The sequence below is a fragment of the Epinephelus fuscoguttatus genome, linkage group LG13 (assembly GCF_011397635.1).
Source record: "Epinephelus fuscoguttatus linkage group LG13, E.fuscoguttatus.final_Chr_v1".
NCBI lineage: Eukaryota > Metazoa > Chordata > Actinopteri > Perciformes > Serranidae > Epinephelus > Epinephelus fuscoguttatus.
Genome location: NC_064764.1, coordinates 25,785,482 through 25,805,567, shown reverse-complemented (window position 1 = coordinate 25,805,567; position 20,086 = coordinate 25,785,482). Strand labels below are relative to the sequence as shown.

Here is a 20,086-nt window from a genome sequence, read left to right as displayed (position 1 = left end):
ACCCATAACGAGAAAGTGTAACCAGGAAATGAAGTTGTTGGGAAGCTGCCGAAGTGCTTAAGAGAATATCCGTCTCCATCCTGCTGTGTACTCTCAACAAGAGAGACCCAACTACCACACATCCAACCTGCTACAGCTGTATTTTACGTAGGGCTTCATATAAACTATCAAGCAACACTTTACTGAACTGCCAGATGTTTGAACCAGGTTTTGGTTGAACTCTCAGGGTGACAGCAACGTTCACATGATATAGTAAACAAACCACGATCACCACTTCAGCAGAAGGCAGACGATGACGTTATCTTAGAGTGTTTCTTGTTGATTCACAGAGAACACCCAAGATGACACTGGCTTCCTGTTGTCAAGAAGCATAAAGTAATACTGTCAAGACATGCAGTGAGTCCATACTTATTTTTATGCCAATAACATTTATGCAAATGAGTATGCTATTCCCCTTGATTTCTAGATATATGTACCACACTGATTCCTGATACTGTTTATTGCCGCCTGTGTCATGCACCTTTAACCACCAAACAGATGACTCATTTATGGCTCCATCTTCCTTTAGTACAGATTGCACAGGGCCATCACCTCCTGAGACATTCCTGACGCTGTTAAATAACTCAGCCTTTAGGCTCACCTTTGGCCCGTCAAAGTCCCCGCAGAGAGTGGGAGAGGGGGGAAGGAGGGAAGGAGGGAGGAGGAGGAGAACAGGTTGAAGACACATTAGATATCAGCCAAGCAGTGACAGGTGAGCTCCTCCTTTGGACTGGGACACTGAGCAGAGACGAGCTGGTGAGTTTAATTTCAGAATACTCCACCATACTGTATGTGGTGGTTTTCTCACATATATGATCACAAATCTGATGGATTTTGAAATGATGAATAGATGAGGGAAATAGAACATTTTATTTTCCAAACTTTCCTTTAATATTTGCATTTATTTCTTTTACATTACTGGATAATTGTACCGTTTAGTCCTCTATAAATGGAGCAAAAGTACACTTGTTAGTTGATATAATCACAAACGCTGTAAGGTGTTACGGGTAGACATTGCTTCGTTTCAAAGGGTTACAACATGCCGTACATTACTTTAAAAAATGGTGTGGATGAGTTTTATAAAGGCACTGTAGTTAAACTGAGTTGTGTTATTATCTCTCGTGTCTTTTAATTTTGATACTGGACCTAATAACCTTACAATCGCCAAAGTGCCCTCTAGTGGGTGCAAACCTACACGATTTTATTTTGATTTCAAAGTTTCATAAGGCACAAATTCACTTAATATGGCTATAGGACCTCTACATTTTAGTCATAAAACGTGTCTTGGGTTTGAATATTGTACTCGACGTGAGCATGAATTAGTTAGCTCAGTGTCAAGAAAGTAGATACTCCTCTCCTGTACAATGGCCAAATGTTTTTTTTTTTAAACTAACTTAAGAGGGAGAATTTTGTATGGGAAATAATGGATTTAGGGTTTCAAGACTTTATAATAGCATCGACTATAGCGTCAAACAGCATCATTAAAAACAGTAACAACTGACTTTAAACCACTTCACACACTGTCAGAGCACACAGTATCCTAATAGCTGTCAGTCAGTAGGGATACACTCCTGTCCACGTACTAACACACACGTCCTTTACGACCTTCACGTATGGAAATAACAGTCCAATAAGAGGATTATAGTGACATTCCTCACGGCGCATTCAAAGTCCAGGCTGTCTTCTGAAGGAGAGTCGTCACCGCAGTCAGCTGTGCCCACTATTAACCATTAACTGCCACTAGAGTGCTGACATGGAAGATTAACTTTTCATCTGACGCTATCAGCACTTCTATGGCTCCTTTAAGTCCAGGGTTATGTGCTGCTAAATGAAGATGTTTAACGGGTGACAGCGGTGACAGGAAAAGAGGGAGACAGAGGACGGATTTTTCAAGGTTATAAATAAACCCAATAACTGCAGCTACTCCTTTACTGAAAGGGCAGATTAACATATTGAACAAAGCATGTTACTGTGTGTTTGTCCCTTGTTTGACTTTTTATATCACAGCCTCAAAATATTCATTGTCTATATGGTAAAGATTTAGTGTGTAAGATTTAGTGGCATCTAGCAGTGAGGTTGCAGAGCTAAAATGTCTCCCATGTGCCTGGCATGTAGGGCAGTAACAGTGGTCAATGGAAAAATACAAAAATGAAAATGGCCCATCTAGAGCCAGTGTTTGGTTTGTCCGTTCTGGGCTACTGTAGAACAACATGGCAGACTCTATGGAAGAGGACCTGCTCCATATGTAGATATAAATAGCTGATTCTAAGGTAACAAAAACACAGTTATTAATATTTTCAGGTGATTAAAAAGTAATAAAAACATGAATGTTGAATATTAGACACATTTCAGCTAACAGATGCCATAAATCCTAATCCTTTAAAAGCATTTTCTGTATCATGAAATGGATTTTTGCAGCTGATAAAAGAAGGAATCTTCAACAATTGTGATTATTGTGTCAGTAAAAACACATTTCTGTTTTCTTTATTTTTGTCACACACTTACTTGACACCAAAAGGAACAGACAAAAATTAGATAATAAATCAGTCACTTATTTTAATTATATAAAAAGCAACCTTTTAGCCTATGTGTGGTTTTTGCTACATTTCCATTATACCTGAGCCACATTTTGGACATTCAAGTCTGCTTAATTTTGAATTAAATAGCCACCTAATAGTGACTTCAAATCTACAAACAAATACAAACAAGAGAACACATACCTGGAATCCCATTGCACAGCACTGCAACATTTTGAGGAATCATGATGTTCAAGCTGGAATCCTTGGCAAAGTGGTGCACACCTTTTTATGACTGAACATGCAGCAGCTAGCTCCATGGAGGGAACTGAAATAAGAAGAAATCGAAATAGAATGATGTTAATCCAAAAAAATATTTACCAGCCGTCATTTCCAAACAGCTCATATCTCCTCAATGTACAAACAATAAGAAGGACAACATTTTATATTGTGTAATTTGTGTATTGCTAATGCTAACTAAAACAGACATTAGCAAGCTAACAGATGATGAGTTCTGTTTGATCATAAACAAAATTGACCATAATTGAAGAATGACCCATAAACTTCTTTTTAATTTGGAGATGACTGTAGTGACTACATACAGCAAACTGTGTGATAAAGAAAATTGTGATATGTAATTTGTGATTGTGTGCGTCTCTTCTATGTTAGGACATGGCCGGGTTCAAGCCAAGGGTGATCTCTCTAACCAAGAGGCAGGGTCATTCATTTGGCTTCTACTTGAGGTTGGAGCATAATGAGGAGGGTCACCTGATCCGCTGCCTGGAAATGGGAGGTCCAGCTGAACTGGCTGGCATGAAGGATGGAGACCGCATCCTGAGGGTCAATGGAACATTTGTTGATGAAATGTCACATTCAGAAGTAAGTGGGGTGTAGAATTACCGCAGTGCATTAATGAAATCAGTGATGACTGCTAGACTGATATGGAGCCCCTAAAATGACAAAATATAGTAAAAAGTTATGTCATTGGTCTCCATAAGCTGAGTATGTGTTTCTCTGGGACAGGTGGTGGACATGGTGAGAAACAGTGGCGCATCAGTCACGTTCCACATCCTGGATGAAGCTTCCTATGTGCAGGCCAAAGCACGGGGAGTGAACCTGTCCAACCCTCAGAGCGCACCAGTTGTCAGTGGTGGGACCAGCCAGGTTCTAAAACCCAAACTCTGCTACCTGGTTAAATCCAGGTCATCCTATGGGTTTTCTCTTCGCAGTGTCAAAGGTGAGCTGTGGAGGTAGGGTAGGGGAATCCCAATTTAGGACAACTCATAAAAAAGAGAATCTGTTTAATTGGTCTACTCATGTGGGGTGGAACTGGTTGGTAAAAATAAATGTGATTCTGGGATTTGTAACCTTAGATTTACTGAACTTTTTGAGATTTTCTTAAATTTCACTCAGCATGAAATTATGACCAATTTGACATTTATCAAAATTAAAGAAAAAAAAACACAAACCAACATCAATTACTGAGGGTTAGGGACAGTTTTGTCTAAATGCTTATTGTAACAGAAAACATGGCTTTTTTGGTCAAGTTAAAACAACACATTCTCACATATCAATATTTGGTCATGGACCTTCCACATCCTGACACGACATGAAAGGTACCCTGGGTGCGTTGGTTGTTGACGTTCTGGGATGCCGTGTCAAGTTCTGCCTGTTACGTGCATTGTCTTCTTTCAAAATACACTACTATTTTCACAAGAAAATTACCGTTTATGTACAGTCTCTTTCAAAATAAACGCACTAGGTCAGTACAACAACACGTATTGACCTTTTTTTCCTCCAAAAACTAATGCACGTGGTTAGGTTTAGGCAACACAAGCGTATGGTTAGGTTTAGGGAAAAAGATCAGGGTTTGGCTTTATTACAGTATGTAGACACCACTCTCCTGCGTAAAAGTTGGTTTGTGTTGGACCCATCCACCACCACTCCCGCTCGCCCTACTGGGACCTTCAGCATCTTAAGTTTCATCCCTTTCCCGCTGCATTTCCCCCTGATGCCGTAGAGAGCCGTTAAACTATAAAGCGACTGGCCACGTATCATGCTGACATTTAAGGAAGGCTTTTTCATCAGTGTCTGACGCCGCGAGTCACTGCTCAAGTGTGTACAGTCTCTTTCAAAATAAGGACTACGTCAGTACTTGCACCATGTATTGACCTTTTTGCTGTCTCTAATCAGTAGCTGTCAATTTGTCACTCACTCTACAGCAGAAAACAGCACTTCAGAATAAAAGCTGTGTGCTGGAAATTCACTGTACTTAAAAGTAAAATGTGTTTTTTTTACAAACTTGGCAGATTTGTGAGTCACTTGTGGTCTCTTCAGCATGGACCTTCAGCATCTTAAGTTTCATCCACTGTTTTTTCCCCTGATCCGAGTGTTCCTGCGTTATAACTATAAAGCGACTGGCCCTGCAGGGTGGTGTACTCCTCATGACAGCTGCAACAGATCAGACCTCTGATTACATCAAACCACAGCCAAGGACAACTTTTAACCAGAGTGGGTAGTGAGGCACTGCTTTACAGCCTGGTGTGAAGTTACTCTTTAACACCAACTTTGTAACATTTACAACGGCAGACTTTATGGACCAATGTGAAAACCTTTTTTTAATAATATACTAGCGTTTATAACTACGGACAGAATAAAAAGCTGTGTGCTGAAATAAATATCAAAAGTATCAAATGTGTTTTTACAGAGCAGATTTTTATTCCACACATATTTCTACCTTGTCAAAATCTGGCACCTACATTACCCACAGTGCAACTCAACCACCAACAGTTTGGTCAGAGATTTGGGTGTGTTATGCTGATAGCAGCTGTTTTGCACTAGCCTCAAGCAGACATGAGGAGATGACTAGAGAGATCTGGTGAGCTTACTTCCTTCTGACTCAACACCACCAGGTTGTTTTCAAGAAGAGAACTGTCTCTGTAACATCTCAGAGTTTAATTTCACGATCAGCTGGCAGCAGCATCATGTTCCTGCTGGTCGATCAGAAAACAGACAGGCACTACCAGAGCAAGCATATGAAGATGGGAGCATGGTTAGCCACGACCAAGTATCTCCCACACAAGCCACGTGTAGTCAACTTAACCAAAGGACCTGATGGCTATGGCTTCCTTCTCAGGGAGGAGAAGAACCTATCAGGCAAGGCAATAATCAGTATGTTAAAGGGAGGATTCACCCCAAAATCATTTTTTTCCTTTTACCTGTAGTGCTATTTATCAATATAGTTTCTTTTGCTGTGAGATACCAAGTGTTGGAGATATCAGTTGTAGAGATGTCGACCTTCTCTTAAATATAATAGAACTAGACGACATTCGGCTTGTGGTGCTCAAAAATCTTGACCCGGTCACTCAAGATAATCCACAGACTGTGTTGTGGGCAGTTTATGTAGAAAATATTCCCTACACCCACCAACCGTATCACTGGAAGTGTGCATCTACTGCTAGCCCACCTAGCACTGCTGGGCAAGCTAACGTTACCCCTGAACTGAGGAGGACGCCATTAATGTTTAAATGTTGCACTATCACAGGCAAGAGCCTCTCGTCCTTGAGTGGTGATACGGTTGGCGGGTATAGTTCTGACGAAAGATAATAGTTCCTACACAGACCCGGCGGCATGGGCGGGCATTGGGGGGCAGTGCCCGCCCACAGAGTCAGCTGTGCCCGCCCTCGACTGGTAGCTGTTTATTTTTGGGGGGTTTTGTTTTTTAACTCAGAGTGGCCAACTCTCTCTTATTCCTATCTCGTTTTGACGATCATACAGTTCAACCAATCCAACCAACAAATGAAGTCAACTTTCAGCCAATTACAGACAGAGGGGGGCGGGTGCTGACTCATTCATTCATGGACAGCATCGATAATTAATATCGCCGCGAGGCGCGAGCTATGGATATCCGGAATTATTTCCAAAAAAATATAACGACGAGAAGTGACAACGCGAACGGGGGGGAGCAGGAAGCAGCAGCACCATTGACTTTAACTGGAAACGTAAGCACTGAAGTCAACAGTAACACTGAAGTAAACATTCATGCTAGGAGGGTTAGCTACGGCAGCTAGGGAGAACAAGGAGCAGCACAAAGCAGCATAACTCATCTGCATGGAAGAAGCGTGAGTGATGACGTCAACAACAACACCACCACACAGGTTCACGGTAACACTACAGAGCCATTGTTCAGCCTGAAGTAGTTTGAAAAAGTTTGCCCCCCTAAAAAAAATTAGTGCCCCCCCTTTAATTTGTTTCTGCAGCCGGGTCTGTTCCTACATGACACTGCCCACAAAAAGGTCTTTGGATTATCTTGAGTAACCGGGTCATGAGTTCTGGAAAAGGACATTGCTGTTGAGTTTCTCAAATGAATTTTTTTGGCGCTTAGACCACCACAAGCCGAGTGCCATCTAGTTCCATTACATTCCAGAGAAGGCGGACATCTCTACGGTTGGTATCTCCAACACTCGGCAACTCACACTAAAACAATCTACAGTGATAAATAGCACCACAGGTAAGAGTAAAAATATGTATTTTTGATTCAGGGGTTGACTGTCCCTTTACTGTTTCCAATAACTTGGTATTTTAATGCAGTAAGACGGCTGCGTTTTAACAGTGTGCTCATTAACCCCATTTAGGCCACTTCATTAAGGACATAGACAAAGGCAGCCCCGCAGATAGATCTGCTCTGAAGGAAATGGACAGACTAATAGCTGTTGACGGCAAATCGGTGGACGGCTTTAGCCATGAGCAGGTGGTGAACAAGATCAGGCAGAGTGGCAATACATGCAGCTTCCTAGTGGTAGACAAAGACACGGACCAAATGTATGAGCAGGTAAGTCATGGGTACCACTGTCAGACTTTAATATAAACTGCAGACAATCTATATAATGTCATTGTTGTGTCCCTCACAGGGGAAAGTAACTCCTATGCTCCGCTTGGAGGATGTGGAGGATTCCAACTCACCGCCAAGCTACACAGAGGCCATCAATTTACCAGTTCCTGTCAAACCGTCCATACTTCTTCAGCCAAGGAGGGCGGAGCTCAAGCCTAAACTGTGTAGAATGGAGAGGACTTCAACTACCTATGGCTTTCACCTGAACGGCATCCAGGGGCTCACGAGACAGTACATCAAGGAGGTATACATGACAGGAACGCCTGCCATTTAATAATTTTCCATTTCAAAACAAAGTGGTGACAGGAGGTTTTGTTTCAGGTGGTGAAGGGTGGAGTGGCCGACAGAGCAGGTCTGGAGGATGACGACATCGTGGTGGAGGTAAACGGGGTAAACGTGGAGGAGAGCACCCACAACGAGGTGGTGGAAATGATCCGCCGCAGTGGCAACTCACTGGAGATGCTGGTGGCTAAAAGGAGCGTCTATGACCAACTCAAAGCTCAGGGAGTGACCATCACACGCCTGCTCCTCGGGGAAACGTCTTATGCTCAGGTCCACACTGTAGATACTCTAGAAGAAGTTACGAGATACGAGCAGAAAGCCAGACCTGAAACCCCAACTGAACCAGCAAGAGGGAGGGTGAGTGGTGCTTTTTAAATACTCAGTAATATTTTCACTAGCTGTGTGGCTATAGGGATGGCAGTGTTGGTTTGTATACCACTTTGGTACAAACAGAAATATCTCAACAACTATTTAATGTATTGCCATGAAATTTTGTAAAGGTAATCATATTCCCCGTACAGTGAATCCTAATGACTTTGGTGATCCTCTGACTTTTCCTTCAGCGCCACCATGAGGTTAACATTTGTGGTTTTAAGTGAAACGATTGGATGGATTGCCATGAAATCTCGTACAGATATTTATTAATTAATCAGAACAACTTTGGTGATCTCTAAATGTTCCTTTAGCAGCATCATAAGGTCATATATTTAGTTTAGTTTAATCCCAGGCTTAATATAAAGATGGACGATGCGTCTTCATCTTTTCCCACTGTACAAAACTGAAGCCAAAATTTCCCAGATACGGCCGCTGCCATCTTGTGCTGGTGACGTCATTTGGAGCCAGAGTCTGTGCAGTGGGAGTGGAGCCTTCTCAAGGTCCCACTCATTCACCCACAAGTGTGTCAATGCATCATACCCTTTTTTGTTATCAAATAACTAAAACCAGAGTCATAAGAAGTACCTAAAATGACAGAAACGACCATTAGGAAAAAATCATTTGACACGTACTTCTGTTTTCTTAGCTTCAACCATATCCTATCCGCTAACATTGAGGGCACAGTTTTTATGGCCTACACTATAGCTAGCAACAAGGGGACAATCGAGATGTCATGGCTCACTTTTAGGGAGTTGTCCAAGCCAACAGAAACAGTGCCAAGCTTTGAGGCCATATGTGGAAGTAGACCTTGAGGGTCTTGGGTCCAAAAAGGCTTTTCCCCATAGACTTACAGTACAGGCCAAAAGTTTGGACACACCTTCTCATTCAATGCGTTTTCTTTATTTTCATGACTATTTACATTGTAGATTCTCACTGAAGGCATCAAAACTATGAATGAACACATGTGGAGTTATGTACTTAACAAAAAGGTGAAATAACTGAAAACATGTTTTATATTCTAGTTTCTTCAAAATAGCCACCCTTTGCTCTGATTACTGCTTTGCACACTCTTGGCATTCTCTCCATGAGCTTCAAGAGGTAGTCACCTGAAATGGTTTCCACTTCACAGGTGTGCCTTATCAGGGTTAATTAGTGGAATTTCTTGCTTTATCAATGGGGTTGGGACCATCAGTTGTGTTGTGCAGAAGTCAGGTTAATACACAGCCGACAGCCCTATTGGACAACTGTTAAAATTCATATTATGGCAAGAACCAATCAGCTAACTAAAGAAAAACGAGTGGCCATCATTACTTTAAGAAATGAAGGTCAGTCAGTCTGGAAAATTGCAAAAACTTTAAATGTGTCCCCAAGTGGAGTCGCAAAAACCATCAAGCGCTACAATGAAACTGGCACACATGAGGACCGACCCAGGAAAGGAAGACCAAGAGTCACCTCTGCTTCTGAGGATAAGTTCATCCGAGTCACCAGCCTCAGAAATCGCAAGTTAACAGCAGCTCAGATCAGAGACCAGATGAATGCCACACAGAGTTCTAGCAGCAGACCCATCTCTAGAACAACTGTTAAGAGGAGACTGCGCGAATCAGGCCTTCATGGTCAAATAGCTGCTAGGAAACCACTGCTAAGGAGAGGCAACAAGCAGAAGAGATTTGTTTGGGCCAAGAAACACAAGGAATGGACATTAGACCAGTGGAAATCTGTGCTTTGGTCTGATGAGTCCAAATTTGAGATCTTTGGTTCCAACCGCCGTGTCTTTGTGAGTCGCAGAAAAGGTGAACGGATGGATTCCACATGCCTGGTTCCCACTGTGAAGCATGGAGGAGGAGGTGTGATGGTGTGGGAGTGTTTTGCTGGTGACACTGTTGGGGATTTATTCAAAATTGAAGGCAAACTGAACCAGCATGGCTACCACAGCATCCTGCAGCGACATGCCATCCCATCCGGTTTGCGTTTAGTTGGACGATCATTTATTTTTCAACAGGGCAATGACCCCAAACACACCTCCAGGCTGTGTAAGGGCTATTTGACCAAGAAGGAGAGTGATGGAGTGCTGCGGCAGATGACCTGGCCTCCACAGTCACCGGACCTGAACCCAATCGAGATGGTTTGGGGTGAGCTGGACCGCAGAGTGAAGGCAAAGGGGCCAACAAGTGCTAAACACCTCTGGGAACTCCTTCAAGACTGTTGGAAAACCATTTCAGGTGACTACCTCTTGAAGCTCATCCAGAGAATGCCAAGAGTGTGCAAAGCAGTAATCAGAGCAAAGGGTGGCTATTTTGAAGAAACTAGAATATAAAACATGTTTTCAGTTATTTCACCTTTTTTTGTTAAGTACATAACTCCACATGTGTTCATTCATAGTTTTGATGCCTTCAGTGAGAATCTACAATGTAAATAGTCATGAAAATAAAGAAAACGCATTGAATGAGAAGGTGTGTCCAAACTTTTGGCCTGTACTGTACATTGTGAATGAAACATCTGTAAATCAGTTGGTAAGTGGCTTTAAGTTTCTTGTGCGCTTACTCTATGGGCCCAACAATGCAAAAATCGAGCCTATTTGTCTTTATGCGCCACTGAGCAACTTTCATTGCAACCAATGGGGCCCCGTCTCCAGCGCTGTATCCAGTTCTCTTTACACATCTTTACAGAGTCTATGGGTTTTCAAATATCTGCAAAACTACTGACATTCCCAGGATCCTCAGCTGTACCTTGTATTTACTGCCATTTAGCAAATGTTAAAATGTGCATACAAATACAATACACTAAGATGGTGAATACTGTAAATACTATATTGGATAATAATCAGCATGTTGTCATTGTTAGCGTACTGACATTAGCATTTAGCTTCAAACACTGTTGTGTGTCACAAGCACAGTCTTACGATAGCAGATTATTACTCAGTTCTGGAGAAAGTCCACACACTTTATAGATCATAAACTGTAATTATCTATGTAGGGAATCATTGCCTGAAATCTGCACCCTGAGCATTCTTTTGTACACACTAGCATGGCTGTAAATTTTTCTGTGTTGTTTATAGGTGGCTTTATACTTGGAGCATCATTACAAGAAGCTGAAATAATTCTGATTTTATTTTCCCTCTCTCTTCCAGGCCATATCAGCTTTATCTCAAGAGAGCATGGATGAAAGATTATGAGAAGCCGCTGAACGGACAGTCTCCCTGATTTGGCTTTTGTCAATCTAATGTTGATCAATTGTTGTTTTTTAACAATCACCTCTAAGGGCACAAACAATAAAAAGCGAGACAGTAAAGACTTTTGAAATTCACTGTCAATATGTCATGTATTAAAGGGCTGAGAACAAAATATGATCCTGAATATTGTTGACAGTAGATGAGCCTGTGCAATGATCTGATGAATGTATAATGTCTCCTTAACCTAAGAACACCAATGCTACCAAGCTACCTACAGCCCACAGAGCTGAAGCTTACACTGTTGTTTCCAGTAAATACTATGGCCTTTCATGTATTCTCCATGGAAAAAGCTGCTGTCATTATTTAATGCTCTAAAAATTAAACTTTGCTGTTCCCAGTTCAATGAACACAAATAAATGAACACACGTCTGAACTAAGTTTCCTTTATGGGTATTTGTTTTTGTTCCCAGTTAAATGATATATTTTGCTTCAGGATGTAGATGATTGACAGGTGTAAGAGTAAATCAGGGATGTGCCATGACCAGTACAGCTCCAGTGTCTTTAGACAAAAAGAAAAAGATCATTTTGGCCAGAATAAAAAGAATTTAAGAGAAAAACCAAGTGTCTGCATTTGCAGGTGAAATTAAATTCCCAATAGTAAAGTTTTTTCTGTACATACTTCAACAAAGTCCACCTTCAAAGTTGTTTCCTAATGTGCTCCAATGCCCCCATCACTTGAGTCCAACAGCCATTCCTGATTCAGGAACAGACAGTCCAGATAATTATGTCCCATATAAAAAATACCCTGATTTCTGGACATCCCTAAATCCCAGATTCAAAGCCCTCCAAGTGAGAGCAGATGCAGGAGATCAGAGGGTCATGTGTTTCTCTGGTGCCTGCTTGTGGGCGAGGTAAAGGAAGAGGATGCTGGACAAGGCGCTGACCAGGAAGATGACATCAAACCAGCGGTGGTAGAAGTTGAACTGCAGCTCTCCCAGAACCTCTGTCACGATGGAGCGGTACTCCAGTGGCATGCTCATACGCATTAGCAGTACAGACGACACAAAATACATCCCCTGGTGGAGTGAGACACGGAGAAAGGAATGTTGGTTTAGCTGTAGTTTAGTGTTGCACAGTATACTGAGACATTGATATGGTCGGTATTCAGTATTAGAACTTTGTTGTAGGTCAAATGTGTCTTTGGTGTAAGTGATCGAGAAGATGAAATGTAAAACATGGCAACTGTGCATGTATCCCCATTACTACAGCATGAGACTACTTTTCCTAACGTTACAGAGGCAACGCTGATGGTGAGCCCACTGACATATTAATGCCTGTATGCAAAAAGTGCTTTACAACAGTGTCGTGCAAGGGAGGAAACACTTCAAACTAGGGCTAGGCAACACTTATGAAAATAATATTGTGATATTTTCAGGCTATATCTCAATACACAATATCTATCTTGATATTTTTAAATCTCCTAATGACTATTGTTTTTTGTTTTTTATTTTCAGAAAATATTGACACAATTAGATTTTTGATCAATAATCATAAATAATGTGAATATAACAGCTAGGTGGGTTAAGGCAAGCGTTTTAACAAATAGAAAATCTGGTAGTTGATACATTTACATCACATCTAATATCTCGATAACGATATAACATCTACATATTGCCAAGCCCTACTTCAAACCTCGCCAAGCACCTCAGTGACAGACACCTCTCCAAGGAGTCAAAAAGGGTAGGAAATAAGCTCATCAACGCTCATGAAGGTTTACAGCTGACACGTGTAGGTTGTTTTTTGCTCTGCTGCCTAGATTAAAAGATCTTTAAAAGTATCAGTATCAGGCCTACCCTATTGTAAGTAGCATGACAAGCATATAAGAGTTCCCAAATGGCAAATGTATTAAGCTGCAGTGATTTGAGGGTCTAATTTTGGTGCTCTAATGAACAGTAACAAAAAACTAAATAACTTAGGGCTGCATGTCACTTCTAAAATATTGTGGCTTTATAGTATCAGACAGAACGGCCGGTTAAAAAGATTGCACACACACTCCCACTGTAAATTTAGCCAACACAGCCACAGGCTATTTTGGTAGAGTCATGGTTTGTCACGGTGGAACTACTCATAAAATAAAACACTAGTGCATGGGGCAGGTCTGTCATACATAATATATTATTATTTGGCCCAGTGAATGTAACCACAGATCAGCAATTTGCCCTGATACGTATGAATAAAATGGAGTAATTAGGATTTTATTGTAAATTAATTTTGTACACACTCTAAATCTCATGGTTTTGCAACAAAATGTGATCAACCCTTGTGGAAATGCTGCGTCTCATCTGTATAGTTTCGGTATCGAGTATCACTACTAAACTTGATATAGCTATCAAAGTCAAAATTTTGGCATTCTGCCAATTCTTCTGTTGTCTGTAGGTTGTGTTCTGTGTTATAAGACAACTATAAAACAACACACTCACCATGATCTGAGCAAGGACGAGCACAATGACATTGGAGGACTTGCTGCTTGATATCGCATAAAAGAACTAAAACCCAAGAAACGTGACATCTTTAGTTAAACAGACGTATCATTCAAAAACAGTCTCAGATTTTTGTGCCTCAAGATCTGTAGCCATTTTAACGTGTGTCATGTGGCAGTGTTACCTTGGTGAGGGTGATGAGTAAGCCACGGATAGATGTGACGATTATTATTCCCACCAGGATGAAAGAGATGTGTTGGGACCAAAACTTCACCTGAGTGGGGGAGAAAGACAACGAAAGAGTATGAAAAATAAAGCGAGGAAAAAAAATAAGGACAGAGGACTCTCAATCTGCATGTATCATGTATTCATTTCAATTTAAATGCAGTGCCATGTTCTGTGGGTGTGAGCTATAACGCAATCAAGTAATTGTCTGTGTGGCAAAAGATTGATAGTGATCATGCAGGCAGAGAGATGATAATGGGCTGACAATTATCTTTATAGGAGGTCATGCAGTCTGGCATGTGACTATTTCTGCAGGTGTGTGTGTGTGTGTGTGTGTGTGTGTGTCTTACATCAAACTGGATGCCCAAGTAGTTCACTGTGATTTCAATACCCCTCGTCACTGGATCCGTCTTTCCAACTCGATCGAACACAATGTTTATTGTAGCCTATGATGAACAGTAGACAGATTTTTAAAATATATTTTTGATTTAGATGTTAAACAATATAAAAACACTGTACATGTGATTATGTAACTGGGAGTGTGAGTGTGAGGGACAGACACAATGCCAGAGGTGTAAAAGTTCTCACCATGAAGATTTTCCAAACACAGTAGATGGAAAAGAAGTAGCCGAGGAAGTTGAAATATTTCCCCTGGAATGTCTTTGAGTACTCAATTCGCTCCTAAAGATAAGGAAAGGTGGTGGTAAAGAATTGGTAAACATTTACGGGGTAATCAAAGTGGGCGTCGTTTGTATAGATAAAAGTGTGTGCCTGTAATGGCAGTCAGTGGTTCTCGGGCTAGAGACTTCTGGGTTTAGTTTAAACAATGTAATCAGGCACTGATCTGAGTGAAAACCATTCATATAAATGATATGGGCAGCTGCAGATGACGCTTTCTTCTGATCTGTATGAACCACGTGATCAGGAAAGAGCAGACCTGACAGCATGCTAATAAACTTTTTCTTTTATCAGGTCCTGTGACGTATGACTGTGATGTTGCAACAGAGGCAATAAACTTGGCTCGAATTACAGAGGGGGAAAGTCTGGAAATTGTTGCTGAAGAGGGGAGGGTTGTGTTGAATGGAGCAAAGAAGAGCTCCCACACAAGGAACCACACCTGTACCCAGGATAACAGCTGATAAAGCTCCACACTGATAACATTCGGCAACTGAGATTTTGTTTTGGGAAACGGGCCTTTGTTGACTGATTCTCGGGAGGGGCAGATGGCTCCTGTTGTCAAAGAAACTGCTCCACAGATTATACTTTAACTGAGCGTTTACAGGAGTCATAAAGCAGTCACAACTATCAACAGTGCAGGTTAAGAGAAGACACATTAAACAGACGCTTAAACCTGTGATAATGGATGTTTCTGGACCATTAGTCACCTGATCAGTGTTAACTTTGATTGTAGTCAGTTTTAATTTACTTTATAGTCTTTTTTTGATTTGTCATAGTCAAGTTTTAGTCAGTGGAACTTCATTTAAGTCTAATTTTGGTCAATGTTTTAGTCAGAATTTTCTCAGACAGTTTCATAATTTTGAAACTTTATCTAAGGAACCAGAGTAACTGTCTGTCTATGACAAATCAAAAAAAGACTATAAAGTAAATTAAAACTGACTACAATCCAAGTACTGTAATGGATTTTGCTAAATTATATTTGTCCTGGCTGTAAAAAATCAAATGAGAAGTAAGCACGCCTTGAACTATGTGTTAGTCATCAAGGCGGAGAATGCGTCACTAATTTACCGTACTTTTTTCATGTCATATAAAAATAAATGCATAAAGACATTTATAAAATACTACTTTATATTACTGGTGTTTTCCCCTAATTTCTGTGACATGTTTCACCCAGCAGTACTCCAATTTTATGAATCAGCAGTTAAAAAAATGTGTAAACTGAGTCGTTACAGCAGACGAGCACTACCTGGGTAACATCACATCGTATTACTCAGTTTTTGGCCTCTAGCAACTCCTGAGGGAATCATGTGGCTCTTTAGCTGCTAAGTGCTCAACTACGTCCACCAGCAAGTCGGTATCTGTGCCTGTCTGCCGTTTGGTGCTGAGCAGATAGTGTAAAATTGATATTTTACAGCTAAATGTTGCAGGCCAGGTAAATAGATGATGCTCTGAAACTCACTGAAAATCACTCCTTCACCTGCATAACTTCAGTCAAGATTATTGCTGCATGTTCCTCCATGTTTTTGTTTTTAATTCACACTGTGTTTCTCTGTAGTTAAGTGGAGCAACATGTGCTCGTGCATCTCTGTGTATGTGTATGCATGCACATGTGGTACCTTGGTGGCTTGCAGGTCCACAGTCTCAAGAAAAAGCTGCCGACTCAGCTCTTCTAGAGCGTCAACCTCCTGCTGGATCAAAGACAGGTCTGGAGGGAAGAGGTCAAGGCTGACATCTACTGTGGATAACTAATGCATAATTATCTGGTAACAGCTAAAAATGAAGAGTCTTTGCAATCATACTTAGTGTGAGTATAAAGGATACTTTCACTGCCTGTTTGTGTGGAGGTAACACTCTTGATCATGCCCCAGAATCCTGTCTGCTTGTTCTGGTCTTCCCCTCGCTGGTACATCTGCCTCCTCGTCATGGCAATCCTACACACAAAGAACGAATTGCAGCAACACCACCGTTTGTTTTATTTATTTTATAAAAAAAATAAATAAATAAATATAATAACCACTCTTTTTTACTTACCGTTTCTTTTTGCTGACAATCATGTCCATCGTCTGGAGTAGCCGCCTCTCCAGAGCAAGGATGTCACTGTCTGTTACATTTCTGTGAAAATAACAAAGCAGGAAGCATCGAAGCAATGGCAGCATGTGTCATGAGAACAAGGATGGGATTCGGGATGTCTGATGCATAAGCAGATGAACAGGTTGTATGAAGGTAACATCAGAGAAAACCCACAGCTGAGCTCACCTGAGGAAATAAGACATGTATGTGTAGGGACAGTTAACCGCACCAAACCCTGACAACAGAGCCATGAGGGTGACTCCGATCACACCAACTCGACTGATTAGCTGCTCAATGGACAGGATCCCTAAAAAAGACAATGACACTTTTCAAACATCTTCACAATTTATGAGAAAAAGGCATACATGAGGCGTAGGTGCACACAGAGAGGAGAAGGATGCACACTCACCATGTTTTGGACTCAGGATGGGGAATGGGTCTCCCAACTTCCAGAAGAAATACATGAAGGTAAACCACACCATGCAAGCGAACAGAAGCTTCTGTCTCTGCACTACACGGACACAAGAAAACAGCTTTCTGTGATGTAATGAGTTAAAATAACATCTGTCAAACAGCACCTTTCACTTTCAGTTACAGCATCATATTTGTAATAGGCTAGCCAGCTAATTATCTGTACTTACACAGGCGTATGTTGCTGACAACAAAATAACCGATGTAGAAAGGCACCACAAAGATTAGGACCAGCAGTATCACATAGAGATTCAGCTTCCAGTGAAAATACCTGGAGCTGTGGCAAAAACATGTTAGTTAAAATTCTTCATCTGCAATAAGCAGCAATAAAACATAGTAATAGTCCATAGACAATGTACTTACCTGCTACTTAAGGCACCCAGAATCTCAAAGATGATGAGCTCGAACATGGTACATGAAAAAGCAAAAGTGACAGAGAAAACCACCTGGACAACATACTGTCGCACCTGTCAACAAACACAAAGACAGTCAAGAGTGTTCACATGGAGGACCACCAGTGATTGATGAGGACTATGGCTGTATTAGTGGTGATGACCAGTGGTTATTATGCCTGAGCCAGTGGTCAACACATCCAGGGGTCAGTTGTAAATAAATGCTTTGGGAAAATACTGTACCTCATAATCTTTAAACAGCTGCCGCATGAAGAATAACCAGCCAAATCCAAAGAACAACACCTGTGTTGGATTAAATGGGGATTATTTGGAGGAAGGAGAGGAGAGGATGATTACATTTCCTGTTTTTTTTCTGCCTTAGTTTTATCAAGCTAAATCAAATTAGCATTGGATCTCATCTCATATCTATGAATTAAGCCTTTTATAGTGTTTTTGCAATCTGTTCTGGCTCACTGTCACACTGTCATGACTTACTGGGACACTAGAATAAAACAGAGCGATGGATGATGTTAGTAATAGCTGTGCTTTTTTTCTGGAAAGTTAAAAAACCTGGTGTGAGGAAAAAGGTCTAATGGTTACTGTCAGCTCTCTTTACCAACCTGCAGCTCAGCACAACAGTTCATTAAACATTAGGGCTGAGCAATATGAATATATTATAATGTTATCAAGATATGAGACTGTATCATCTTAGATTTTGGATATTATGGTATGGCATAAATTGTGATTTTTTTTAAAAACTAATTGTGTTAGTAGCAATAGTCATCCCTACAACTTTGTCGCATTAGAGAGGGTATTTGGTCAGCAATATTGTTATGTTTGATTTTGTCTGCCAGTCCTAGCATACTTTTGAGGAGATTTTAAAATATTGAAATATATATTGTGTATCGAGATATAGTCTGAAAATATTGCAATCTAATTTTCAGGACATATCGCCCAGCCCGATTTAACATCCTAAAGTTTTTATTCATAACACGATGAAGTTAAGCACTGACAACAGATAGCATTACAATGAGCATAACCATGGTCAAAACAAAACTGGAATGGCACTTTTAAATTGAATGGAACAATAGAAACTTATCAGAAATATTGGAATATATTTAACAGTATTTTTGCTTGTTTTGTGTTGAATATTTTCATAAAACATAAAGATGAAACTTTTCCTTTTTCAGTAAACCTGTTTCTATACAATGCCTGTGTTTATAGGACAGCTACTGGTCATAAACTCTGTCTACTGCACTTGGCCACAAGTTCTCAGTCACATCACAGCTATGTCCAGTCTTGCAGTACAATAGGAATTATTTTTATATGCCTATTTATTTACGTGTGGAGCAAACTATAATTCAAAGTGTCTGTAGAATATAATTTGTGTAATGTAAGGTAAACAATTTAAATGGAATAACTTCTAATGTTGCATTTAATCGTGCAAAACGAGCTGCTAATATACAGGGTGTTGCTGGTGGTTGAGTTTTAACAGGAAAACAAGAACTTTGAAAAATGTGGTCATGACAAAGTAACTAAGTAAAAGAGATGAGATTCAATGTTTAATTAATTGACAAATGGCTGTTATAAACAGTAACAGACAGTGACATGCTGGCTGTTTTCAAGACGTCTTTTACCCTTTTGATTCAGATAATAGACATGTTAAAACTTCTACAGAAAGAAGAAGAGCGCTGTAGGTAAAAACAGTCGAAACGTAACGTTTAATGTAACGTTAGCTGATAACATTTAATATAACGTTGGCGTATATTCTTGTTCGGTTAGACAAACACACTTTACAGTTTACTGACTTTATCAACTCTTCATTACCTGTGAGGTGAACATGATGACTGAGTCCACCAGAAACGACATGATGATGTTTGTAAAACAGCCTTTACTCCGCGACAGAAACTGACCGTAAAGGTGTAGCAGGGCCGAGGACTGCTTTAATTCATGTTGATATGACAAAAACTATCAGTCTTGACCTGTATGAAATGTTCGCTATGTTGCTATTGAGCTCATTTTAGGAGCATTTGTTGTTCAGCTGTCAAATTGCAACGGTTGGCCATGTGTATACGTCATCAAGATGAGTCCGACGAGGAGACTTCCGTCTTAGAACTGTGACGTCTCGCAAAGAAAAGACACCAACTAAAAAGTAAATTAAAACAATCCATAGTACTTTAAAACGTTTTGAAATATAATAAATATTTTTAGTTTATGGTCATGAAGTTGTTCACTTTTTTTTTTTTTTTTTTTTGTTAAGGCTGTGAGAATTTTGGCATGGTCGTTGAAATTACCATGTTAACCTGCAGGGGGCCACAAAACACACTACCACCACTACTACTACTACTACTGCTGCTACTGCGACTGATAATAATAATAATAATAATAATAATAGACATTTTAGCATATTAACATGTATTAATTAATGTAATTAATTTAATCTATTACTATTTTTATCATTGTTATTATTATGTCATTGTATATTACGGAATTGTTGA

General features: G+C 40.4%; 2 protein-coding genes across 2 annotated transcripts; one reads left to right on the top strand and one right to left on the bottom strand.

Annotated features, from left to right (window-relative positions):
• Window positions 1-660: 660 nt before the first annotated feature.
• pdzk1 (PDZ domain containing 1) lies at window positions 661-11,709 on the top strand. Its single transcript, XM_049593328.1, has 9 exons — window positions 661-795; window positions 3,225-3,434; window positions 3,579-3,805; window positions 4,893-4,990; window positions 5,526-5,711; window positions 7,190-7,386; window positions 7,466-7,690; window positions 7,768-8,085; window positions 11,231-11,709. The coding sequence occupies exons 2-9, from the start codon at window positions 3,228-3,230 to the stop codon at window positions 11,273-11,275; spliced, it is 1,503 nt and encodes a 500-aa protein (XP_049449285.1). The 5' UTR covers window positions 661-795; window positions 3,225-3,227; the 3' UTR covers window positions 11,276-11,709.
• si:ch73-390b10.2 (Golgi pH regulator) lies at window positions 11,702-19,667 on the bottom strand. The gene is made up of 14 exons (XM_049594379.1): window positions 19,416-19,667; window positions 17,832-17,891; window positions 17,560-17,663; window positions 17,367-17,473; window positions 17,135-17,236; window positions 16,912-17,032; window positions 16,687-16,767; window positions 16,477-16,586; window positions 16,272-16,360; window positions 14,566-14,658; window positions 14,328-14,423; window positions 13,937-14,026; window positions 13,753-13,818; window positions 11,702-12,348 (listed from the first exon to the last, which is right to left on the bottom strand). Exons 1-14 carry the CDS (start codon window positions 19,455-19,457, stop codon window positions 12,142-12,144), a joined length of 1,368 nt encoding a protein of 455 aa, XP_049450336.1. The 5' UTR covers window positions 19,458-19,667; the 3' UTR covers window positions 11,702-12,141.
• Between the last annotated feature and the right edge of the window lie 419 nt (window positions 19,668-20,086).